Source organism: Cydia fagiglandana, chromosome 7 (assembly GCF_963556715.1).
Source record: "Cydia fagiglandana chromosome 7, ilCydFagi1.1, whole genome shotgun sequence".
Classification (NCBI taxonomy): Eukaryota; Metazoa; Arthropoda; class Insecta; order Lepidoptera; family Tortricidae; genus Cydia; species Cydia fagiglandana.
In genome coordinates, this window is record NC_085938.1 from 21,611,522 (window position 1) to 21,638,391 (window position 26,870).

Consider the following 26,870-nt stretch of genomic DNA (forward strand, 5'->3'; position numbering starts at 1 on the left):
CTCGACAAGACTGCGACAAATTCTCTAACAGAAGCGGCGTGTCGTGATACAAACGCAAAATACCTACTTATCTTGTCACTTGACAATGTAACACAAATTTGGATTTACACATACTTGGAAACTTGCATCCAGCATCCTATTGTCCATTACACTACACTAGAAACACACAGTCAATGTTCAGAGTTGTGTCTTCGATGCAATTCAGGCTCAGGAAAGATTTCTCCAAAACTATCCGCCGTTGCACCGTTCAGGTGTGCCATCCACTGGTGCCGTGGAGCTAGGCGGGCGTCGGGCGGTGGGCTCGCTGCCAGGCGAGGAGCACACTCGCACAGGTGCCACTAGGCGAGGGCGCTAGTGCGCGGCGGGGCCGGGGCCGGCGGACTCTCAGAACCAGTACAGGTCCTTAGACGTGTCCTGCACCTGCGCCTCCAGACCTGCAACAACAACAATCGTTAGGACGAGGATCACTCATGCGTCTGTCTGTCTGTCTGACCATATTGGCACACATATGTAAATTCGTGACCCAAAGACGGACATTTAACGTATTTAAACAAATACACTTATACATGTCGGCATTTTTGAAGTGAAAATTTCTTTAGCAGCGCTGAGCACTCTTTGAGGTGTGAAAAAATTATAAACTCGAGACAGCGTAACGCGTAACGCGCTGACGTCATGTGTGACGGACAATGTTATTCATCAAAAAACATTAGTTTAGTCATGACGTATCATAATCAGGTCAATTATTTAAAACTGGACTTTTATATTAAGCAATAAAGCTCAATGTTCTAATCTTGTACGGGCTGAAATACGAGGATCTCACAATTAAATATCACGAGGTTCGCAAGGTAGGTTTACAATTTCTATTCGAATTTTAAACAATTAATGCTACAAATTTGAATTTTGAGTTTTAAACAACCTCACTGACCAGCAATTTCGGAACTAAAGTGTTTCAATAGAAAGGAGGATGCGTCAATTATACATAGTGCTGCAGACATTTTGGACTAGTCATTGAGTTTTCAACGACTCCCAACTGCGTACCTAGACATGGCGCAGTCGGTAGGATTGTGTTTTTCTTTTTTGATTTAAATGCCATCTAGTGAGTTTCCCTCAAACTGGTATTAATATACCTGTAGTACTCACTGTGTGCGCTTAGGGGTTTCAAGTAATGCGACGAAATAACGCTAGATGGCGTTAACCTCAATTATTATTATTATTAGTGCTGCAGACATTTTGCACTAGATGGCGCTGTTATTTATATTTTGAGTTACAATGTCGTTGAGTTTTCACTTCTGCCGACACTCCCGGAGTGCAACCCGTTGTACTTTTTCATTATTTCATTTATTCAGAACACATTTTATTTTTATTTTATTTATTTATTAGAGATAAATCACAATTACATAATATTTTGATCCAAGAGCATCGTTAAACCAGAATGGTTTGTCTCGATACTCCATTCCGCAGTACTTAAATAATTAAATATACAATAGACCTTAAAACACATCTAATTCGTAAACAGCATTATGTATATAACGATTGCAAAAAAATACAAGCTGAGCGCATCTGTTATCACACCGGCCGGCCGAGCAAGATAAGAACCGGTCGGCGCATAGGTACTAGGTACAGGCTGCTCCATTTATGCTAAATGGAATAACATAATTATGCGTTTTAGTTAAAATTATTTAATTGTTTAAGCATTTCTTTTTTAAGAATATTTCCAATATTATTTATATTTCCAACATACAATCAAACATGATACATCAGTAAGAAGTGCATAATACGCACATAAATCTTGCTACTTTTACTTTACGAGGTTCATGAGAGGACAGGAAAACCTATAAGAAATGTGCAGTCAAGCGCGAGCTACGGGTAATTTTAAAGCCATTTCACACGCGCTACACATAAAAAAAACACATTGTTAAAAATTGTGTAATGTACCTACCTACGGAACCCTTGGAACGCAAATCCGGCTCGCACTTGGCCGGTGTTTTTTACCCACATACCTAACTAACCTACCTATACCTATAATGGAAAAAATATACCTAAGGAAAAGGTTTTTTTTATCGGACCCTGTAGTGTATAGTTGCATAGGTAGGTACATGTATTGTAGTGTAGGTATAATAAGTAGTGTCTAATATTAGTTGTATTGTATTACGTAACACTACAACTTTTTTGTACCTAAGTATAATTTACATGTTTCTGATGCTTGGGATATGAAGTGCGAAGCAATCATTCTCAGCAATTCGCAGCGACGGGAGCGACGTCTGATGGTATCTCCGCATGATTAATATCGCCATCTCGGACATAGAACAATCACTCTACTTAGCTGATGCTCGCCGAGATTTATTAGAGCGCGCGGGGGGCGGCGAGAGGGGGGCGGGCGGCTGATTGTTATAAATGATGTCGTGGTGATGGCGATGGTGATAGCATCTCCGCCGCGCCGTCGTGTCGTGCCGCACCGTGCCGGCACCACGAAACAACTATCATCCTTATTTATTTGCGCAAGTTTGACCCAGCATTTTGAAGTCAGCTTTAGGGTCGGTTGCACCAAACTATTCGTATCGTTAAAGAGTTTGCTAAATTTTTATGTATGGAAAGTTTCATAGTAAAGCGCCGGGGCGCGCCGTCTGACGTTGATCAGTCTGTCAAATGTGGTTGGCCCTTAATCTCTTTTAAAATGTATTCCCTTTATAAAATCAGCTTGTATAAAAATCATGTCCATAATTAATACCTCCTATAATAATACATAATTAAAGGCCTAGATGTGCTACATACGTACAAATAATCTATAAAGCATGTAGAGCCGGCGGCGGCTGCGGCGGGTGAAGCCGCTTGATGATAGTTAATTGCGGCGCGCGGGCACGCGGCGGCAATAATTGACAGGAGCTCGTGATTTAGTGGCGGGGAGGGAGGGGGCGGATCGATGTCCGAGCGGTCAGCGCGCGCCGATTGGTCGGCGGCCCCGCCCCCACCCGCGCGCCATCGCGGCGCCGCCACCGCCGCCGGCCTCTGCGCGCCTGGTACCCGCGAGTCGCCCGCATGCCGGACAATCATACTGGACTTCAAAATACCGCATGGGAAAATGTAAATTAGCGTATCTTGCTCATACCCAATGTAGCTATTAAAGCACAAGCAAAGAACTGATAGTTGTTAATGACAGGTGAATAATAGATTTCCATCTCCAGGAATTCGCCGTGCACGACAGCGGAGCCACAAAGCGCCATCATTGTTTTGTAATGAATGCAATCATCCTTCAATAAACTGGATGGTTTTATTTGTTAGGATAAACTAACAATTTTTCCATCAAATTCACAGGAAGTGTAAAGAATCGTAGAGCATTTAGTTTAGTAACTGGAGACGGCTGTCATTTTCGATACAAAACAGTCTGCCAATTTTTGCAGGGGAGGGGCACGTCAATAGGCTACATTCCTAATATAGTCAAATCAGCTTCTTTTTTAGAACTGTCAAAACGATTTGCTAATATGGAATATATATGAACACGAATATAGTGACGTCACGGTAAACTCACCTAATACTTTTTATATTTGAATCCGATTTATTAAATACGAATTGTGTTTAAAAATAGCTGCTATACTGGGTCAAGCAAATCTTGTCAGTAGCAAACGGCGGCAAATTTGAAAAATCGCGGGTTAGCAACACTGTGTTCGAATAATTCGAAAATTGCGTGTCATCTGTGTTTTATCTGTGGAATGTGGATCGCGAATGACAGCCATCATCATTGTTTACCTTCGGAATCGATTCTAATTCAAGAGATATTTCTGCTGAGTTACCATTAAATACCAATATATTAAATAAGATTGTGCTTAATCAAAGCTAAGGTGCCTACAATGCCTACAGCGCCAACTGAGGAATCTAATAAAATATTAAAATCCAGTAGGACATCTACCTGCTGAAGCAATGATTTATTCATACATTCTTGTTTAACGGCATAGTCCACTTCTAATTTTATTTTGAGATCTTTAAATTAGTTAATCATTTTTATCAACATCACACACCGCTTTTAAATTATCCGTCCATACCTATTAATAACAATTTCAAACATTTTCAATAGAGAATCCCCAACTGACAATTTCAAAGTAGACATCTCCTATAATTGGACGGTATCTGACACAATTACCCTAGAGGGCGCGCTCGGCGGAAAAAAAGTTTTGGTTCGATGTATATTGTACATTGCTGCTTTTCATAGCGCAATACTACTCTTTGAGTGTTGCCCTACTTTAGTTTGCTTTACATTGCTACTGACAAGATTTGCTTGACGCACTATATCTATGTTTTTCTAATAATTATATCCCTATTGTATGGCTATTTCTACATGATTTGTACGTAGGTATATAACGTACAAATAGCCATGTCAGATAAATGTCAGTCCATACAAATTTTGCACAATTGTGCAACCTCTAATGGCTCCTCTACACGATGGGCCAGCGCCGGCCACTCCAAGGGACGCATTTATGCGTTAGAGAGAGCAAGTGATATTACTATCTCATTCTACCGCATGGCTGCGTCCCTTGAGTCCGTCCGTCCGTCCGTTGGGTGGTCGGCGCTGGCCCATCGTGTAGAGGAGCCATAAGGCAACTCCCGCCTCTACGTCATCCCGCCGTCGTCATCGTGTCGTGCGGTGGCTCGCGCTGGCAGTGGATGTGATAAATCAAAACCAAACCAAATTATCATCAGAAAGTCGTTTACATTTTTCAGATAAAAGAGAACGATAATTATTGTTTCTGTAAACATTATATCAGCGCTGTCGCGATCAAAGATGGCCCATGACGGCCGTAAATCGCGCGATATTCAAATTAAACAATTTGCTGCGTTTGACGCGCCGCGGCCGCGGGGTGAGGGGGCGCGGGGCGCGGGGCACCGGCAGGGATCGGAGACGCAAGATTTACGGGGCACGCCGTGATGGAAACACCTCTTTCAGTCGCGAGAAGCGGTCGGTCGAAAGGTTTCAGTCCAAATATGTATTTAAAAGAATACAACAAACAGCAATCGACATCAAACGACAGATTTATGACCAATTTAGTTAGGTATCTGCCTATAAACACGCGCTCGAAATAATGCTTCTATTCTTTCTTTGACTTCACAGCATAAACGAACACCTACCTACCTACTTAAAGTTTAAAGTCATGTTTTTTGAATATACTTACCCATTGTTTAGGTAAGTACCTACGTCAACTTATTTCATAATGAGATCTAATAATTATTGCACAATATAAGTAAATTAATTATCATCATAACGATCAGTAGGATCAGTTTACATGCTGAACTAACAAAAAAATAAAAGAAAGAGCTCATTTTGAGAATTTCAAATATATTTTTTATAGTATTGAAATACTTAGAAATTAAGAAAATAGCCAAAAAATGACCATTCCCCTTCCCCACCCTTTATCTCTGAAATTATCAGGTCTATTAAAATTTTGAAAAAATACACAAAATAGTTTTTTACCTATAGATGTCAGGAAAACCTATAAAAAATGTGCAGTCAAGCAGGATAAGTAAGAAGGTATGAAAGAAGTGAAATTTGTATGTATGAAAAAGAAAGTGCATAAAAAGCAAAGAAAAAGGCGAAGCTATGGGAGAAACTAATTAAACAAGTGAAAAGCAAATTTAATAAAGGAGGAAAACAGCAGCCATTGGTTAATGAAATGGTTGAAGCATATATATTATGTTTAGACTGGACACAGCACTCCAGTTGCCATGGGTAGGACGAAACCTGAGCTTAAAGACCCCTCTACGGAGGTAGGTAAATACTCGTATGTATATTTCAAAACCTCATTAAATATTTCAAATTTATATCTTGTTGTAGGACTACCGAATTAAAAGTGATTAAGGTTCGGTATATCATTTGATATTTACCACTTGCTTTTCGGTGAAGGAAAACATCGTGAGGAAACCTGCATACATCTGCGAAGAAATTCAAAGGTGTATGTGAAGTCCCCAATCCGCATTGGGCTAGCGTGGGGACTATAGCCCAAGCCCTCTCGCGCATGAGAGGAGGCCTGTGCTCAGCAGTGGGACGTATATAGGCTGAAATGATGACGATGATGATGAAGGTTCGGTAGGCAGCAGGTAATTACTAGCGGTTATATCGACATAGGAACTTGGCATATCTATGCTCCAGTCATTTCACGGGCCGCTAGTGTGGTGGAATGGAAATAATTCATAATAGCTAAATTATCTTCTGTATTGGATACATAATGACTCGAAAATACGTACGGAATACTACAAAATATCTATCCTTGCGTTCGCAAGCTTAAATATGATGTTACTCTATAATTGCCTAAATCATAGAGTAGGTAGGTAACTATACTAGGTACTACTTTATCATAAGCGTAAAGTGGATTATTCGATTTTGAAAAGTTAAGCTACTCAAATGGAGCTACGTACTCACATAGGCATTATACCTAAAGATAGTAGGATACACATACATACATCACTGGCTCAGTGACCCAAAGAGGATCTTGACCTCTGACACAAGAGAGCGCCACTCTGCCCTATTCTGCGCCACTAGCCACCAGTTGGGTATTCCGAGAGCGGACAGGTCTTTTTCGGCTTCGTCACTCCAGCGGTACCTATCTGGGACGCCCGGACGGAGGTTTTCCCCCCGAGTGTCCCACATACGCTCTTGTCACAGCACGATCCTCCCCCATCCTCTGCAGGTAACCAAGCCAGCGGAGTCGTGTGGCTTTGATCTCGCCAATTATATTAGGCATCGCTACCAGCGCCTCTAGCTCCCTACTTTTCTTCGCCTCCAAGTTCCATCTTCCTCTCTGATAGGCCCCAGGATCTTCCGTCAGATTTTCCTCTCCGCCACCAAGAGCTTGCTCTCTAGTAGGATATTTATGTTTATTCTTTTTTCGTACTTTAATGAGCATTTACCTACTCATATAGCTATTTGTCCATATCGGGACCGTATGGCGGTCGGCGCTAACGCCATTATTAGCGGCGCCCCAATAATAATGCGGCACTAATATGCAACGTAAGCACGGGCTCTATTAGGTTCCTTTTGATATACATACTTATATGACTGTGTATACTGACATACTTTTATTATTAATTTCTAGCAACTTTAAAAATTACATTCATAACCCCAATAAAGTTGGTGTATTTTACAGCCCTGAATGAACATATTATGTTTGGGATCTATTTTTACTAGTTGTAGACTAAAATGTAAACTTTATGTTGTTAGGTATGTTACGTTATGTATATACATGTATATAACTTCGTATGTTTTTTGGTTTGCATCGAGCCGACTCATGTCTCCGTCCCCGCGGGTCGGTATGTGGCGTCGCACAATAGGGCCGCGCGGTATTTGTCAATAAAGCACCTCCCCCTCCCCCTTCCCTACACGCCGCCACCCCGCGCCGGAATGCGGCCGCCCTTTGATGCCCCCTCCCCGTTCCCGCAACCCTTCTGTTGTCCAGCGCGAGAAACATTCCATTAACCGGGCCACTAATACATTCGCAACCTGCATCAAATACCACCCTATTCCCTCTAGATACGCTTTATTTCTCTATGAAGGCTTGATGAGATTTGAGAAGTCCCCTTTGAAGTCACGTCTGACGCGAAGGGACGCTGCGACAATAATTGCGAGAGGAACCTGACCTGACAAGTGAAGTGGTCGAGATATCGATTAAAAAGCATAAGTTATAGCCAAGACAAATGCTTCCGAGGGAGAGGGAGGCCCGTCGTGGCGGAAGCACGTTATCAATCAAGCGGATGGCGCAGACCCTCGGAGGGGCGAGGGAGGAATTTAATTTAGCAGGCGGGGCGAGGCGGGGGCGCAAATTAATTTTAATCGGCGTCATTAGACCGCCCTTTCAACTCGCCGGCGGTTTTTGCCCCGCAATTACTCGGGGTCTAAAAATGGCGCAGCACCCGAGGTTTTTGCCCCCTCCGTCCTTCAATCATCACAATAAAGCTGCCGCGCGCGGAATCTCTTTGATAATTAAAATAGAAGAGCGTTGTCTGGCGTGGGACGCGACGTGGGCCACGGCCCGGGAGGTTTTCTGATGACGAAAGGATTTCTCCTGATATTCAGGAATTTTGATAATGTAGATATGATATCAAGAAAACAAGACGTCAGGATTTTTCATAAGTCCGTGACAATACCTATATCTATATAAGACAGCCTACCTTCAGCCTCAGCATCAGACTAGATTCAGTAATCCTAATCCAGATATTTAATTGATCCTATCAGTTTCTGCACGTCGCTTACCAGCCAATTGATGGTGACAATATGTTAGGATTTTTATTTTACATAGGTAATCAAGAATTTGCGTCGGACTTTTCAAACTTTGCCGTTATATCATTTATTTACGCGAATTAGAAGAAATGTGCGGGACCGCGGGAATGACTGCGATAAGTCCTGATGAATAACAACTTACACCTACATGCTACAAACATATATACAACATTGATACACCTTATTCACTAGTAATATGGCGGAAAATTCTATCCACGTCGTTGAGTACAATTGTACTCTATTGTGCGCGTCGCGAATTTAAATAAATGAATGTGGCGCGCGCGAAGAACTCCGATTGACAGCTCATTCGTACTCTAATTAAATCGCAAACGCTAATAAAACGTCAAATATGTATTTTATACCAGTCTGGCTAATTATTATTTTTTAGTAAACAATAGTTCTTGTAGTTTGATAGTGCGAGCCTTATAGTTTCGTCTTGGCAACATTTTACAGCATGAAAATGTTTTTGGGTGGGATTTCATTTAAATTCTTTTTGGAAGTTGCTTATGACAATCTTCCATCTCCTATTTATATATGGGCCAATAGTTAATAAATATATACCTAAATATTATAGGACATTCTTACACAGATTGACAAGTCCCACAATAAGCTCAAGAAGGCTTGTGTTGTGGGTACTCAGACAACGATATACATATACCTATAATATATAAATACTTAAATACATAGGAAACAACTATGACTTAGGAACAAATATCTGTATGTGTCATTGCCCTTACTGGGATTCGAACCAAGGACCATTGGCTTCAGTTGCCTGAAAATAAATATGTTCATTTTCATTATTAAAAATCCTGAAATGCGTATCTGAGGGCGTTTTTTATACAATCCGCTTTTGACTGAGTCCCCATACAAAATTCAACCCCCCTTTCCCCGCTAATACCCTTTTTGCACACCCTTTTCACCCTTACGGGGTGATTTTGGGGTTGAAAAGTATTCTATATTCCCCATGACAAAAACTATTTACATACCAAACTTCAACTAAATCGGTTGAGCGGTTATTGATTCCCGATACAAAATTCCACCCCCTTTTATTCCCCCCCCCCCTTCCCTTACTAAAAACTTCAAGGTTTTGAATTTTTTTGTTGTTTGTTTACTAATACTATCTTACATACCAAATTTCAGCTTCTTAGGACTTCAGGAAGAGGAAGTACCCTAAAGTTTTAGATGATCAACAGTGAGTGAGTGAGTTATGTCGCCCCGAGACGTTATAGGTAGTCAGCAGTGGACGAGGTCGTACTGACCGGGCACCGCGGGGTAGGAGTAGGGCGAGCAGGCGGCGTGCGCAGCGTGCGGCGCGTGCGGCGCGTGGTGCTCCAGCGAGTGCTGCCACTCCACGGGCTTGTACTGCGCGTGCAGGGGGGAGCGGCCCAGCAGCAGCGGGGGGTAGCCGGCCGCCGCCATGTTGTGCGCCTGCGCGGCCTGCGCCGCCGCCGCCGCGTGGTACTCCGCCGCGTGCCGGTGCGCCGCGTGACCGTACCTGCATACATACATACAAGTTGACCATCTTCTGTGGAAGCAAGCTCAGTGTTAAATTCAGCAGGCGTACTTTTAAGAAGGAAGCCTTATTAACACCGCGCGATTGAAAGAGACACATACATAAGGTAAGGTGGGGTAATAGACCCATAGTTTATTTTGCCCGGAGCAACACAAGTGTTTGTCTTACTCCCTGACCTTATAATATAAGACCATCATATCAGTACTGGGGGCGTAGCTTAAAGTGATAATCGTTTATAGACAAACGCCAATGGAACGGACGGACGGACGGACGGACGGACGGACGGACGGACGGACGGACGGACGGACGGACGGACGGACAGCGAAGTCTTAGTAATAGGGTCCCGTTTTACCCTTTGGGTACGGAACCCTAAAAAGTACCTACCTAATAATGTATCGGAATGGTGAAAGAAGTCGGTACATTCACATGATTATTTTAATTACGTTCGGCGTTATCCATCAACGACGTTATCACTTGGCTAGTTGGTCAGCCCCTGACTTTCGTAAATCGTGTCCATGCAGAGGTCGGTTCTAGTTTAACATTTTAATATGGTTTGATCGGGTTTTGATACCACTGTGTCAAAGATTGACGCCCATCTCACGACTTCCAACTTTATTTCACATACACCAATCAACGTGCGCGAATTAATGAGCGATCTTCAAGGTATCGAAACCAGTTCAAAAACAAATTGTTAAATCTGAATTGGGCTCCTGGCCGAGAATTGGTCAATTGTCTCCCCTCAGTCAGACGACTAAAAGGGGGCACCGAGGTGCCGAAGCCATTATTTTGCGGTGCAACAGTAGACGAAGACAGCGAACAATAGCGCGGGCCCCGTCAGCAGGCTCGGAAGTGGGAACGATTATTTGTTTACGAGTATTTTCAAATACTGGACAATGTCCAGTGGACATGCATGAGTAGAAACACCTTATATAGGCAGCTTCTACAAAAGCCTACACTGTGTTTTGTCTTTTCTCAATAAAAAAATATGGTGCTTTTTACACGGATTTACGTATTCCGATTTTAAGCGTCCCATCATGATCCCATCCCAAGAAAAGTAAAATTGTGTTCTAATTATCCTATCCTCTGATTTGATATCGTATCATGTAGGTATGTGGAGCTCGAATGGAATGTTAACATTAGCTGTGTGGAATGTCATCAGATGCATCTCGGTGGAACCAAGCATTTGAAACCGCGGCGCCATCTCGTTTTATATCGTCAATGTCATTTAAGGTAACTACGCCAGGCATGAATTTTTTAATAATAATAATTTGTATAGAGCGTGCAAATACGTTGATTTATTTGTTATCTATTGTTTAATTACTTTATTTCTTTAGCCGATTATAAATCCCTAATCGTTCCAAAATTTTTTTACACACTTTCTCAAATTCATATTGATTAAAGACGCGTTAGTTTTTTCTGATTATTTATAGAGTAGGTAGGTAGGTATCTAAACTATATAAGAGTAAAGCTTGACGTAAGTACCCGGAGTAGTGCTGATGCCAGGGGTCGTAGTCGTAGAGGTCGACGCCGCAGGCCGCGCCGGCCGCCGCGTTGAAAAACGACGCAGGGAGGTTTCGGGACACCATCGGAACACTCTCTGTAAAACAAACACTATTATAAGTTACTTGCTTATACTTGTTATGTGACCAGAGGGAGAGCCCTAACAGTGGAAATGAGTTTCACACACACCTTGAATAGGTGTTTCAGTCTTTAAAAATTTAGAATTTTTGAATTTGCAGGATATTACAAAAACCGGCCAAGTGCGAGTCGGACTCGCGTTCCAAGGGTTCCTTACATTACCTACACAATTTGTATTTTAACAATGTATTTTTTGATGTGGAACATGAGTGAAATATCTTTAAAAAACCCGTAAGTAATTGAGTTATTCTATGTAATAAATGTATGGGAAAATGAAACAAATTAATATAGTTTTCAAACCTGTGTGACGTGATACATCTAGGTGTACTGTTTAAAATTCACCACTCTCCCCCCCCCCCCTCCACCTGACGCTCGACCTCCCCCCCACCTTGAAATGTGTCCCCGTTGGTAGTTTTTTGGCATTCTCACGAAAACTATAATAGATATCAAAAAAGTGTCAAGGACAGAATTAATCCTCATTAAATTTAGAACAAAAATGGTCTTATGTGTTTCATTATAAGTTGGACGGTATTCAAGCTATAAGTACTTGTATAACCTTAAAATAACAAAATAACCATACTAGTATGACGAAATGCAGAATATCTTCAAAACGGCTAGACCTACATATTTTAATAAAATATACCTAAAAAATCACCGCAGTGAAGCCAGCTATCAAACAAAAGAAACTACATCAAAATCGGTTCATCCGTTTCGGCGTTACGAAGTCACACGTAAACACAGAAATACAATTTTTTTTCAACTGCACCCAATAATTTTGTAAACCAATTAATTCTGATCAATTATTTTAATGGGATCATGTCTCTTGAAGTTTTAGCTTTACGAAAATTTAAAAAACATGGAATACGGCCCAGTATTTTTCAAATCCAGTCCATATGATTTTCTGCAAACTCTCTTCGGGCTGTACGGTGTCGCGCCAGCAATCTGGGCCCCGTTGCAGGCCTCCTGGGTGTCAAGTTCGCTTTCTTAAGTCTTCTTCTTATTGTCCACTTACTGGCAGCCACTCCTCGTATCTCACGCAGTCGCTGCTGGATGACAACGCTTGTCAGGTGTCGATCTCGGAGAGATGTTGTGACAATGAAGCGGTCGTCCCTCTCTGATGTACACTTTTTGCGGCCGCTTCTTGGTCTTGAAGTAAAGGATCCAGTCCGTTGGAACCTCTGGTAAACTCTGCAAACTGTAGATTGACTTAAATTCAGCGTGGCAGCTACTGAACGTTGGCTACGCCCCTCTTGCAGGAGCTGAGCTGGACGACTTGGCGGACTTCAGCTTCAGTGGTTTCCATTTTTCACAGGTCTTCTTTACGGGAAAATATGCGGATATGTGTACCGGTCAACTTCTGATAAGTGACTGATAACAACCTCTCCCCTACCCCCCGTTTTATAGGGGTCAAGGGCAACTCGTGCGCGTGATAACACGAAACCACTCACAAATCGGGAAAATGCCGATAATTTGAAAAATACTGGGCCGTTTTCCATGTTTTTTAACTTTTCGTAAAGCTAAAACTTCAAGGGACATGATCCCATTAAAATAATTGATCAAAATTAATCGGTTTACAAAATTATTGGGTGCAGTTGAAAAAAAATTGTATTTCTGTGTTTACCTGTGACTTCGTAACGCCGAAACGGATGAACCGATTTTGATGTAGTTTCTTTTGTTTGATAGCTGGCTTCACTGCGGTGATTTTTTAGGTATATTTTATTAAAATCGGTCTAGCCGTTTTGAAGATATTCTGCATTTCGTCATACTAGTATGGTTATTTTGTTATTTTAAGGTTATACAAGTACTTATAGCTTGAATACCGTCCAACTTATAATAAAACACATAAGACCATTTTTGTTCTAAATTTAATGAGGATTAATTCTGTCCTTGACACTTTTTTGATATCTATTATAGTTTTCGTGAGAATGCCAAAAAACTACCAACGGGGACACATTTCAAGGTGGGAGGGGGTCGAGCGTCAGGTGGAGGGGGGGGGAGAGTGGTGCATTTTAAACAGTACACCTAGACGTATCACGTCACACAGGTTTGAAAACTATATTAATTTGTTTGTCTGAAAACATATAATGACTGTATTAAAGGGTCGGATCAAAAACTGAGTAATTAAATCCGACTCACGCTTGACTGCACATTTGTAATAGGTTTTCCTGTGATTTATAGCTAAAGACCTATTTTTTTATGATTTTTGCAAAATTTTAGACCCAGTATCTAGTCATTCATTGCGCGGCAGCCCCAACAGCATTCTGAGCGTGTTCATGGAGCGCGAAAACGGCCCCATGCTCAGCCGTTGGCAGAGCCTGCATGCGGTTATCGTTTAGTTTTTAGTTTTACTTCAGTCTATTTTTATGTCATACTAACACTTGTAATAAGACTAATAAGTTTTTAATGTTCACTAACCATGTCCTTTAGTCTGAAATCTGAAATAAATGATTTTATTTATTTATAAAGAAATATATTGTTTTATACCTAAATATATATATGAGAATGAGATTCACACAATAAGCTCTTTTATTTAACAGACGGACAGCCAGAAGCACGAGTGATCCTATAAGGTTTTCGTTTTTCCTTTTGAGTAGTTTTAAGGTATTACGGAACCCTAAAAACCAATTGTTGTTGTATGATTAAAAGTCACTCCTACATTAAATGAAAACTGTATATTTTCACTAAAAACTTAAATTAGGTAATGATTTGTTGAATGAATGAGTTGTTGAGAAAGAAGACATTGAGTAAGTCGGAGAATGGATACAGGAATAAAACCTTCTGTCATACCTAAATAAATAGGTACCTATGGTTGCATTCAGAAACACCTATCCTACAAGTAGCCTTGATTATCAACATCGATGATAATCAAAGTAGAGAGCTTGAAACTAAATGTGAGTAAGGAAGATTCGAGCTGCACTGACCTCAGAGCAAGTTTATAGTTCAGCTAATACTTAAACCTGCAGTTACAACTAATTAATGTAGAATTACACCACTGTTCCCTAGTCGAGGAATGCCACCCACCTGGGCATTAGTCGTACATACTTACCCATGTGTAACTCGTACCTAAATATACATAGATAGGTAGAAGTAGTCTAGATAGTTTACATTCAAATGAACAATCATCCTGCTGCCGTGCCGGTGATGGGCCGCACCCACACAATTAAAACGTCTTTTTTTATTGTATGAGTACGAATTCTTTGTTTCTTTTCATTAGATACTCATTCGTGTACCTATAGAAGAAAGAAAACAATATTGATTAACTCGAACGATGGCAGGCCCTTTATGAAGTCGGTCGGTCTGCGAGTCACGATTCCGGTAATGTTAATATTACCGTTAATGAAAACGCAATCAGCTGCCGTCGTCACCGTCCATTCTGCCCTTTTTGCTCCACAGTTCCAGTTCGAGATACCATCTTTACAGCCCAGATAGAGGAAACCACGATTTACGTTCGACATCAAAGATTATATTAACTTTTTTCGCCTTATGGCAACGAAATAAGGCTCAGACTTTACCTAAAAAGATACGATCGATAGGTTACCTAGTACCTACAGCCATCGCTGATCCGTAAAGATGTTCTCGGAAGAGGTGTGGGTCGTGGGACCGGTGGCTGGAGCTATTTGTCCTGAGTTATTGCTAAACCTAACCATTAACCAGTTTTAAGACTTAGGGCTGATTTAGACGGCGCACGAACTACGATGCGATTTAAGTTTTACATTACGGAATGTATTAGAGGTTATTATGTACCGCGGCTACATCCAATTCAGCCGACCGATGAAAACCGCAATGTAATGAATCTCGTAACGAGTCTAAATAAACCCTTAAGAAGGTAGGGGCTATAAATCCTCAGGTTGGTAATGTAGGTTTAATATAACTTTATATTGCTGCTGTAATAATCAAGTGTACAAGATTACAAGTGTCAATTATTCCAAGACCGCGTTTATCTTTACTGTTTGATAACGATCACATCGTAAACTTATTGAACCAGTTCGCTCCTAATGTAAATTAAGTTCATTTTTAAATCGTAAATCGTTATCAGAAGTTGAATGGGGAGAATTAGATTACTTTTTCTACTCCCGTACTTTTATTTGTCATTTAAAGGGTCGCACACACCTTTAAAACCCTACCTTATAGTTGTCAAGGCAAGTCTTTAGTATATTCCCCAAAAAAGAATTGTGCATAGGTACACGCAGTATCTTTTTAACGATTTTACGATACTTCGTGTAATGACAACTTAAAAAATATTGAATGAAATACAGTGTTACCAACCTTATTTTAAATGTCATCTCTGACAAATAAGTGAACCATAGACTTATTTTTTTATTCATTCATTCATTCTTTTCCCGCCCATACCCTCCATTTTTGTAACTTTTTGATTTAAAAATATTTGTTAAATTTACAATTTTTTTTCAAAGTAAGTGCTTGGTCGTAGGAAAAGTATTGTATAACGTATTGTATATGCAACGTTGTTTAACTGAGTCAAAAAATACTCGTGGCGTCTTCCTTAACAATTTTCGGCTTCGCCTCAAATTGTTACTCACGCCACTCGCCTTTTTTGACCTCTCTTAAACAACGGTTGCATAAAATACTATTATGCAACCAATACATACAATACTTTTTCTACGACAAATCACTTACTTTGAATTAACTTGAAATCACTTAATTTGAAATTTAACGAATATTTTTCATTCAAGAAATAGCAAAGAATGAAGGGTACGTGCGGGAAAAGAATGACTGAAATAAAATAAAATCATGTCTATGGTTCACTCATCTGTCAAAGATGACAATTAGAATTAGGTTGGCAACAATGTATTTCATACAATATTTTTTAAGTGGTGATTACACGAAGTATCGTAAAAGTGCCAAAAAGATACTGCGTGTATGCACAAATACTTTTTTGGGAATAGACTAAAGACTTAATTGTCTTGACAACTATAAGATAGGGGTTTAAAGGTATGTGCACAACCCTTTAAATGACAAATAAAAGTACGGGAGCAGAAAAAATACTATTTCGCACTAACTAAGAACTGAACAATACCTGCTATCCTGCTAAGTGCTATTAACTTTTACGGATCTGCTACCTTTTCAATGTGATAATGCTTCATTACCATCTTTGTTACTCTCAGTGGCTAGGGTAGGGGTTGTATGTATACCGGGTGTGGCCTGTAATACGAGCAAAAAATTTTACTGTAGGCCGTACTCCTCATACTGACCAACATTTGTTCAGCAACTTTTAAAAATAACTTGTGGTTTGATTTTTAATACACTTTAAAGTTTATTCTAAGACGCAATGTATTGCGAATTTTGTTATGTTTAAGGCGTGACAAGCTTCGAGCAACACCGGCTTCCGACACGTCGGAAGGGAGGGGCCCAAGCGATATCTCACCGTACAAATCTTTCTGCCATTTTTCGCGGGGGGAAGGTGCACACAGTCGCACTTCTCACACACTTACATACAAAATCCAATCAGAGGCCCTACCGCGAACCACGTTCGACGTGTTGCCTCTCTATGGCACTTGTAAATTCATACGTAAGTGTGACAGGGAGGCAACACGTCAAACGTGGTTCGCGGTAGGCCCCCTGTAATGACGACACAAATACATAGAAAATGACACACGTCAAAGACAAATCTTGCAAACCTCGTTCTCTTTTTGTGTACGGACGAGTGACTAGCGTCACAACACGCACACTAACACATTTTCGTTGAAGTATGTCATTGTATTCTGAGAGATGAGAAGTCGGATTTGTCGCTCGACCGATCCGCAATTTGTACTGAGCGAGCAAAATCGATAAATCCATCAACAAATACTTGAGACTAAAATATAATAATTGTATTTAAATGTAATTTAACGTATGATATGTAAAAAAAAAATTACATGTGGAATGTAACAGTTTCTTTTTGTAAATTTGATGTCCCCGACCTCTTTTTATAGCAAAAAACCGACCAAACAGGCATTTTTGTGCAGCAGTGTTCACGCGCGCGTCTGGACTCGGTCTAGTGAAAAATCCAAGTGCAACTAGTTTTATTACCCGCGGTAGATTATATTGACGCGCTAATCTTGTACCTCGGCAGAGGGGAAATAGTACGAATGCCGCCTCCCTTCCGTGTTGCTCGAAGGTGACAAGCAACGTCAATCACAATGATATGGCGTGGCGATGGCGTCCATTGAAGATAATATTTATTTTGTATGAAAAATAGGGACTCTAAATACTTCATAATTTTTAAAAGTTGTTGAATAAAAGTGTCATCGTTTGAGGAGATATATGTTTTAATTATTTGCTCGTGTTACAGACCACACCCGGTATACACTAGGTACAGCTACAGCGTCACAAACAGAAAACAACAAAACTAATAGAAATCAAACGGAGCGCCCCCTCGCGCTCCCCGAGCTCGCTCAGGCGCGGAAGCTCACAATTATTTAAATGAAAATACCGATCTCTAAATCGAGTCGGGCCGTACTCTCAATTTAGCCATTACGAGGCATTCCTCATTACGAATTAAAACGCAGACGGAGCCGGGCCGTCTGAGCGGCTGCGGGCGCCGAACAAAGGCGAAATGAAACCGACTTTAGTTTAATAACGCTAAACAAAGGGCCGCGAAAAACGGCGGCGAGTCAAAGCGCGTTTGTTTTTGTATGCCGGCCATCTTTAACGTGATTTGGCGATCTAATCGGTGTCCGGCGATTCGGGGCCGGGCTGTGTCGCGCCGACATCTGTCCAAGAACGAATACCTATCATGGTCGCATTTACTGATTTGCCGTCGGAGTTGCAAAAATTGCGAAGTTTCCAATAAAGTAGTACCAATTGCTTCTATGTGATGCAACTGAGTACTTTTAATAAGTCTCACGTATGTCTGACAGACCATACTCTGAGAGGTGAATATATTCACATACATGTATATGTATGTATTAGGTAAGTTATACTGAACAAATTTTACTATGGGGTCAACAAAGAAATCGCGAAAAAAAATCTGTTGCTCCATAGAAAACATACCATAATTATGCTTCGCTGAAATGTCTGAGACAGCAGATTCTTTTTTGCGTTGTCGGGGTTGGCCCTACAGTAAAAATTGTTCAGTATTACCTATTAGGTAGGTTCATATTCATCCTTTAGACTAGACGAGTATGGTCATTGGTCACACATAACAAAATCACTCGGTAGATGTAGGAACAACTTAACTCAAGCCTGTACAGGTAAGTACACGTTGCCGAGCTTCGGCTCTCGACAGTGAACCACAAATACCACAATGAAGCGTCGCTGCGAAGCGCAATGGAGCGCGGCGCGGGCTAGTTGTAATGAAGGGGGTTTAATTAAGGCCCGGCTGATTTACCCACCCCCACCCCCTTCTAACCGAGGAAGGGGGTGATCGCGGCCGGACTCCTTTCCACCACAAAACCGAAGCGATACTAAAGTTCCTCCGCTATGCCATTAAAGTTAGTTCTTCAATACTTAAGAACTAACTTTAATGGCATTTTGTTTTAGCAATCATGGTAATGCTAAGACAACTATTTCATAAAAAACAATTATCTAGTTCGAGTTTAATCCTATTTAAAAAGGGATCTTGCAATTGCTTGGTGATGACGGCAGCCTGAGTAGTGCGTGACGCGCGCGTCGAGGCGACAGTGGCTCATCTTTGACGGAGGCGAGGGGCCTGGCGAAGTGCTCGTCGACGTCAGACGTCGCCCGAGTAGTGTGTGATAACGACGCAGTCGGCGCTGACGTACTGCGTAGTTGTGGCTCACCTTTAGGCTTGTCGGCGGCGAGGGCCCTGGCGAAGTGCTCGTCGACATCAGACGTCGCCCGAGTAGTGTGTGATAACGACGCAGTCGACGCTGACGTACTGCATAGTTGTGGCTCACCTTTAGGCTTGTCGGCGGCGAGGGCCCTGGCGAAGAGCTCGTCGACATCAGACGTCGCCCGAGTAGTGTGTGATAACGACGCAGTCGGCGCTGACGTACTGCATAGTTGTGGCTCACCTTTAGGCTTAATTGTCGGCGGCGAGGGCCCTGGCGAAGTGCTCGTCGACGACGGCGGCGACGTCGCCCGAGTAGTGCGTAAACACGACGCAGTTGGCGCTGACGTACTGCGTAGTTGTGCTCACCTTTAGGCTTGTCGGCGGCGAGAGCCCTGGCGAAGTGCTCGTCGACGACGGCGGCGACGTCGGCCGAGTAGTTCGTGAACACGACGCAGTTGGCGCTGACGTACTGCGTAGTTGTGCTCACCTTTAGGCTTGTCGGCGGCGAGGGCCCTGGCGAAGTGCTCGTCGACGACGGCGGCGACGTCGCCCGAGTAGTGCGTGAACACGACGCAGTCGGCGCTGACGTACTGCGTAGTTGTGGCTCACCTTTAGGCTTGTCGGCGGCGAGGGCCCTGGCGAAGTGCTCGTCGACGACGGCGGCGACGTCGCCCGAGTAGTGCGTGAACACGACGCAGTTGGCGCTGACGTACTGCGCGCGCGCTCGTCCGTGCGCCGCGCACTCACCCTCCGACTCTGATGACCCGCCACCTAGAAACATAACTCTTTTTAATTTGTGGAGCTTTTTTGTAAGTTTTGCGTTTTGCTACTCCGTAGAGTTATACCAAAGAACTAAAACTCACGTTTAAAACTTATTTAAAAGGCTTTATTAAACTTTATAGATGGAAAGCCTACAAATAGCGTTTGAAGAAGCATACTTTGTTAATGCCCTGCACGTGTTCACTGGGGGACGATAAAGAAACACCTAACAGCATAAGTAATTGCGGACTAGACGCTAGCGGGCAGCGTGGTGATAGGTGGGCGTCAAAGGCCGGTCAAACATTTGATAGAGTTCTTAGGAGGACCCACCATCGGCGCTGGCGCGGCCGGCGGGCACTGACATCTCCTCCTGAGCCCGGGGACTGCGCGCCGGACGACGCCGACCCGCTGCTGACAGAATAGGTAGTTACTCGTAGTTACGCACCGTCGGCGCTGGCGCGGCCGGGCGCTGACAACTCCTCCTTGGCACGGAGATGTGCCGCGTGCGGCGGGGAGCCCGGGGACTGCGCGCCGGACGACGCCGACCCGCTGCTGACGCCGGCCGCCGCGCCGTAGCCCTCGCCGCCGTTGCCCGTCTGCACGTTAAACTGCAACAATACAACTTACTATAAGTACTTTAACTATTGATGTACCTATTACTAAAGTAGAATTTCTTCTCATTCGAATTTGAAGCAACCTAATTGAGGAAGCATCTAAAGCTTATGTAAAATCATATTTTATTTGGATCATCATCATCATCATCATCATATCAGCCCTTTATCGCCCACTGCTGAGCATACGCCTCTCTTCTAGTACGCCCGGTCCCCGTCTTAATCTCATCCAGAAGTGTCCCGCAATTTTCCGGATCCGCCAGACTCTTGTTAACATTTTAGCCCACCTGTCATCATGTGTGCTGCCTATTAGCAACATGTGAACTCCATTTTAGTTTGGACTGGATCGTAGCAGAGGTAGTTGCCCTCAGTCAGTCACAGTGCCCTATTTAAAAATTCCACCCTGCATGTATAGATTGCTATAATAATTATTTAAGTAGGTATCAATATCAAATAAGTCTACTTTGTTACCAATTTACCTATTTATCGCCAAAGCAGGTCTCTCACCATTTGGTGCCAACTAGTTGTAAAAAGTATCCCAAATAAAATAGGCAATATATATAGGTATTACTTAGTGGCGTGGTTTCGTCGCTCGCTCAGACGACGCTGCGCGGGCGCATTCCACGCGCGCTGCAAGCCGCAACACGCATCCAGCTGGTTATACCTACCTACATATATCTACGGGGATCACTGGTAATGGTAAGTATCGCTAGATCGCTACGCAGTTATTACGCGTCTTACAAACAACGACGCGTCAAATTAAACATGATAACTGACAAAATGGTCAGAAATTAGTTGTTTACCTATACATTTTGTTAAAATTTTATTGTTTTAAATAGGTATATTTGTGACATGTTTTTGTTTAAGTATTTTATTTTATTATTTACAAAGCTACAGAGTGTAAAAAGTACTAACAGACAGGAAATGAAATATAATGTACACGTAAAAATAATAAGGGTACTTAACTTACCTAATATTACCTATTTAAAAGTACCTACCTATCTCATAAAACTATGGTCACGCAAAATATATAAAATATGTAGGTAACGTTAAATTTTTTTGCCTGAATGTAGGTACAGTCACCTGCAATAATATGTTACACAACGAAGGCCGCAAAAATATCTGACACGGTCGTATTTGTAGAGCCATAAGAGCGTGACATATATTTTTGCGGCCTTCGAAGAGTAACATATTATTGCAGGTGACTGTACTTATAATTAAGAAACTATAGTTATAGCAACTGTAAAAAAATATTATAACAATACCTATTCATTACTAGTCACCTGTAGACATTTCTTTCGATACACGATGTATTATTATATACAACTAGATAATATTCAATTCACTTAAAACTGATTAAAGTATGCTCGCTAGACGCTAACAAAATCAGTGGAATATATTTTTTTTATTAATTTAGTTAATATGAGTGTATTGCCACATGTTTCTTCAATAAAGAAGGGAAAAGTCAATCTTATAACTATAACTGTTTACTTACAATTTACGTCAATCAGCAGTACCTAATCACCTTGGGGAATAAATCAACGTATTTTTAATTGAATTAAATTACTTAATAGTAAAATATATAGGTACTTATTTCATTTAGAGATTTTAGAGTAACCACCTGTGCGCTTTATTCTTGTGCAAACACTACAAACCTCTTATGGCCCATCAAACTAAAAAATGGCAGTTATTGAGATCAACTGTGAAGAAAATAAGGTTAATTTTCTTTTGTGCTGAAATATAGCAGTGTTCTACTCAGTTCCCATCGAAAATGGTTATTTATATGACATTGAAGTAATAAAAGTATCTACTTAACTAAAGGTAGGACCATAATGGCCACCCGCCACTGTGGCTTTTCCAACAAACTGTAGGTATTAACGACACATCGGCATCAGCATTCACTTATTTATTAATTATAAATGCTGAAAATTTGAATGCACGTTACAGTGCAGCAGTGAATGAGCGATCGGCGCAGGCGCGGCGCGGGCGCGGATAGCGCACCGCGCATGCGTCACCGCCGTCACCGCATTCCGCGCCCAAAAAACTCGCCCGACGACACACCGAGCGCTGGGCGGCGGCGGAGGGGAGAGGGGGTCCACAGTCCACAAGACGACTTCATACTTTGGCCATAATTACGCAGGAAAACAGCGAGTCTTTTGTTACCAAAAGTTAAGATAGGGGCGTAAAGCCTGGAAATTACAATAAAACAAAAGATATACGGCGCGCCCCGCGATAATATACTGCTATTGTACCTATACGGAGTAACGTGGCGCGTGGGGGCAACGATATACACCTAAAAATACTTAAGTGAAAATTAAAAAATTTCATGTTTTTTTTCTATCGAGCCAACTTTAACCTTTCAGGCCCCTGTTTCACCAACGTGACAGGTGCGACGAATTGTAAAATCACTGTTGCTGACGTCACAGGCATCCATGGGCTACGGTTACCGCTTACCATCGGGCGGGCCGTATTCCTATTTGCCACCATCATTGTATTATTAAAAAAAACTTTATGATATCGGAAAAAAACAGATATTTCTCTTGCTAAGTTTATGACAATTGTCACAAGAAACACTACAATTGTCACGAAATTCCGACATATAACTCATTACCTGTCAAGAATTACCTACAATTCTTCTAAATCTTTGATAGTTGTCAGAAACTTCGCAGGAGAAATATCTGTTTTATTCCGATATAGGCGATATAATAAAGTTTTTTTTAATAATACAATGATGGTGGCAAACAGGAATACGGCCCGCCTGATGGTAAGTGGTAATCGCAGCCCATGGATGCCTGTGACGTCAGCAACAGTGATTTTACAATTCGTCGCACCTGTCACCGATGTGAAATTGGGGCCAGGTTTTGGTTGGCGTCTGCCCTTGCAAATATATTCTAGATTCCTATAACTTTTAGCGTGAGCCCCCTCTTGACTTTCGGAAACAGAAAAGACAAAAACATTTTCATGTAAAATGTTGCCAAGACAAGAGCATAAAGGATGACTCACGTTAGACCGGGCCGTGTCCGGGCCGGAGCTTCCGGAGCTTACTTTTCTATGACATGACAGGCGATCACCTAATGCTTTCCATAGAAAACGATGCGCCGGAAACTCCGACCCGGATACGGACCGGTCTAACGTGCTGGGTCATCCTTAATTATGGCTCGCACTGGCAAAAAGTTATTAGATCGCATGAAAGTAAAGCCAAGCTTCAAATTCTACTCGCCCTAAGCTATACCTAATAATAAGAGTTGGGTAATGGGTATAGTGTACCTACTTAATATATTTAGGTATGCCAAGTGAATTCAGCCGTTTAATGACAGGTTTTTCATCATATCAGCTCATAGCAGGCTCATTTCATATCAGTTTCCATATGCTATAAAGGCGCCATTCATTTATTATGTAAGACGATTTAGGGGTGAGAGGGGTGGAACATGTCTTATTTTTTCTTATATACAAAGGGTTGGAGGGGGTTTTCAGAGTTCTTACGTAAGTACACAAAGATGCGATTTTTTTTAATTGCTTTGAAATTATGGTGTTTAAAATACCTAATACTCGTACTTCCACACTAAGTATATATCCTAATATGCTATTATCTTATCATAAAATGTGCAGAATTAACTTATACGGGCTATAGTATAAGTAACGGGCTACAGAATTAACCTACAAAGGTACTGCACATTTGTAGGAAGTGTAGGAACAAATAAACGTTCTAAGAATGATTGTTTTTAAAATAAAGACTAAAACAGACTAAACATGTAGGTAAGTATATATTTTTCGAGGTACTGACCCGGTCATACTGGAAGTGCGGCGCGTGGTGGAAGGGGTAGTAGTAGTAGTAGAGTAGGTACATGACCCGGAGGTACTGACCCGGTCATACTGGAAGTGCGGCGCGTGGTGGAAGGGGTGGTAGTAGTAGTAGAGTAGGTACATGACCCGGAGGTACTGACCCGGTCATACTGGAAGTGCGGCGCGTGGTGGAAGGGGTGGTAGTAGTAGTAGAGTAGGTACATGACCCGGAGGTACTGACCCGGTCATACTGGAAGTGCGGCGCGTGGTGGAAGGGGTGGTAGTAGTAGTAGAGTAGGTACATGACCCGAAGGTACTGACCCGGTCATACTGGAAGTGCGGCGCGTGGTGGAAGGGGTAGTAGTAGAGTAGGTAGATGACCCGGAGGTACGGTACTGACCCGGTCATACTGGAAGTGCGGCACGTGGTGGAAGGGGTAGTAGTAGTAGTAGAGTAGGTACATGACCCGGAGGTACGGTACTGACCCGGTCATACTGGAAGTGCGGCGCGTGGTGGAAGGGGTAGTAGTAGTAGTAGAGTAGGTAGATGACCCGGAGGTACGGTACTGACCCGGTCATACTGGAAGTGCGGCGCGTGGTGGAAGGGGTAGTAGTAGGTAGTAGAGTAGGTACATGACCCGGAGGTACGCTACTGACCCGGTCATACTGGAAGTGCGACGCGTGGTGGAAGGGGTGGTAGTAGTAGAGTAGGTACATGACCCGGAGGTACGGTACTGACCCGGTCATACTGGAAGTGCGACGCGTGGTGGAAGGGGTGGTAGTAGTAGAGTAGGTACATGACCCGGAGGTACGGTACTGACCCGGTCATACTGGAAGTGCGACGCGTGGTGGAAGGGGTGGTAGTAGTACAGTAGGTACATGACCCGGAGGTACGGTACTGACCCGGTCATACTGGAAGTGCGACGCGTGGTGGAAGGGGTGGTAGTAGTACAGTAGGTACATGACCCGGAGGTACGGTACTGACCCGGTCATACTGGAAGTGCGACGCGTGGTGGAAGGGGTGGTAGTAGTACAGTAGGTACATGACCCGGAGGTACGGTACTGACCCGGTCATACTGGAAGTGCGACGTGTGGTGGAAGGGGTGGTAGTAGTACAGTAGGTACATGACCCGGAGGTACGGTACTGACCCGGTCATACTGGAAGTGCGAAGCGTGGTGGAAGGGGTGGTAGTAGTACAGTAGGTACATGAGCCGGAGGTACGGTACTGACCCGGTCATACTGGAAGTGCGGCGCGTGGTGGAAGGGGTGGTAGTAGTACAGTAGGTAGATGACCCGGAGGTACTGACCCGGTCATACTGGAAGTGCGGCGCGTGGTGGAAGGGGTGGTAGTAGTACAGTAGGTAGATGACCCGGAGGTACTGACCCGGTCATACTGGAAGTGCGGCGCGTGGTGGAAGGGGTGGTAGTAGTAGTAGAGTAGGTACATGAGCCGGAGGTACGGTACTGACCCGGTCATACTGGAAGTGCGGCGCGTGGTGGAAGGAGCGGGCGCCGCGGCCGTACAGGTAGGGGTAGTAGGCGCCGTACATGAGGTCGGGGCACGTCACCGCCATGCCCGCCCCATGCCGCGCCGCGCGCCCCGCGCCGCCGCCCCCACCCTGCAACAACAACACAAACATATACTACCTACTTACTACATACACCTCGCAAAAGGTCACGCCGTGAACACATACTTACACGACTATTGTAAGATTTTGTCATAAATTACATTATTGATACAAGGTTTTATCGCTGACTGCATTTTTCTTTCAACAGGCAACTAATACTCACCGAGACAATTCTAACAAATCCAAACACGGGTTAATATAGTTCCTATGACGACCTCCTGTGTCCATCATCAGATCAGCTCAATGGGTGCATACAAATATTGAAAGTTAAAAGCTTGTAAAAATAATATATAGTAGTATATAATGGACGTGGAACCAGTAATGGGACAAAAAAACATAATTCCTCTAAAATAAGTATCTGAAAGTAGTTTATAAACACTGGCTGTATGTTATCATACATAAGAGTCCTAGAGCTGTCTCAGTTTGAAGTTTCATTAAATTTGGTTGTTTTTTAAGAAATTGGCGTCAACCCAAAAGTTGTCGTGTCACTGAAAAAAATACCACTACGAATTCTTAACAACTTCGCTAAGAGACGTGAGTAAATTTATTAAATTTTAATTAATTAATACTTGATGAAAACTAGAATGTGTTTTGTTAATTGCATTTACCATGAGATCAGGTACATACAACACACTATGTTGTGACTCCACAGATGTAACAAAATAGTGGTATTTGGCCCAATCCCATTATAGGAGCTGTAAAACTGCGTACCTCCTATGATGGGACAATTGACAGAATGATGCTTGCCATGCCATAATTTCATGTTTAAACAATACAGAAGTAAAATGTAGTTACGAAATATGTCAATCAGGAGGTATTCTCGGACTTCGGATAAATTAATATCGTTTTTCCAAACTTTTAACTTTTAAAGTTAAATAACTTGCCCTGTTAGTTAGTGTGGGTCCAATCTTGGTAGCTGAATTTGAACCACTTTTCGATTTCCGAT

At 42.5% G+C, this 26,870-nt stretch overlaps 2 protein-coding genes across 3 annotated transcripts in view; both read right to left on the reverse strand.

The window, feature by feature from the left end:
* LOC134666132 (uncharacterized) overlaps positions 1-26,870 on the reverse strand; it is a 303,746-nt gene that overhangs the window by 254,748 nt on the left and 22,128 nt on the right. The gene's annotated exons all lie outside the window — the stretch shown is intronic.
* Positions 290-25,922, reverse strand: LOC134666376 (protein vestigial). 2 transcript variants are annotated; one of them, XM_063523517.1, is made up of 7 exons: positions 25,766-25,922; positions 20,348-20,510; positions 19,753-19,914; positions 11,256-11,370; positions 9,520-9,755; positions 337-434; positions 290-302 (listed from the first exon to the last, which is right to left on the reverse strand). In XM_063523517.1, exons 1-6 carry the CDS (start codon positions 25,868-25,870, stop codon positions 385-387), a joined length of 831 nt encoding a protein of 276 aa, XP_063379587.1. In that variant the 5' UTR covers positions 25,871-25,922; the 3' UTR covers positions 290-302; positions 337-384. The 2 variants fall into 2 exon arrangements, with proteins under 2 accessions (XP_063379587.1, XP_063379586.1); XM_063523516.1 differs by having other exon boundaries at positions 19,631-19,914.

Bases quoted from the DNA above. Each gene is read 5' to 3' on its own strand.
- LOC134666376 (XM_063523516.1), bottom strand. From the start codon at position 25,870: ATGGCGGTGACGTGCCCCGACCTCATGTACGGCGCCTACTACCCCTAC. The intron at 9,756-11,255 runs GTACTTACGTCA...GTATGTATGCAG, and splicing joins TGGCATCAGCACTACTCCGG to GTACGGTCACGCGGCGCACC. The intron at 435-9,519 runs GTCAGTACGACC...TTGTTGTTGCAG, and splicing joins CTCCTACCCCGCGGTGCCCG to GTCTGGAGGCGCAGGTGCAG.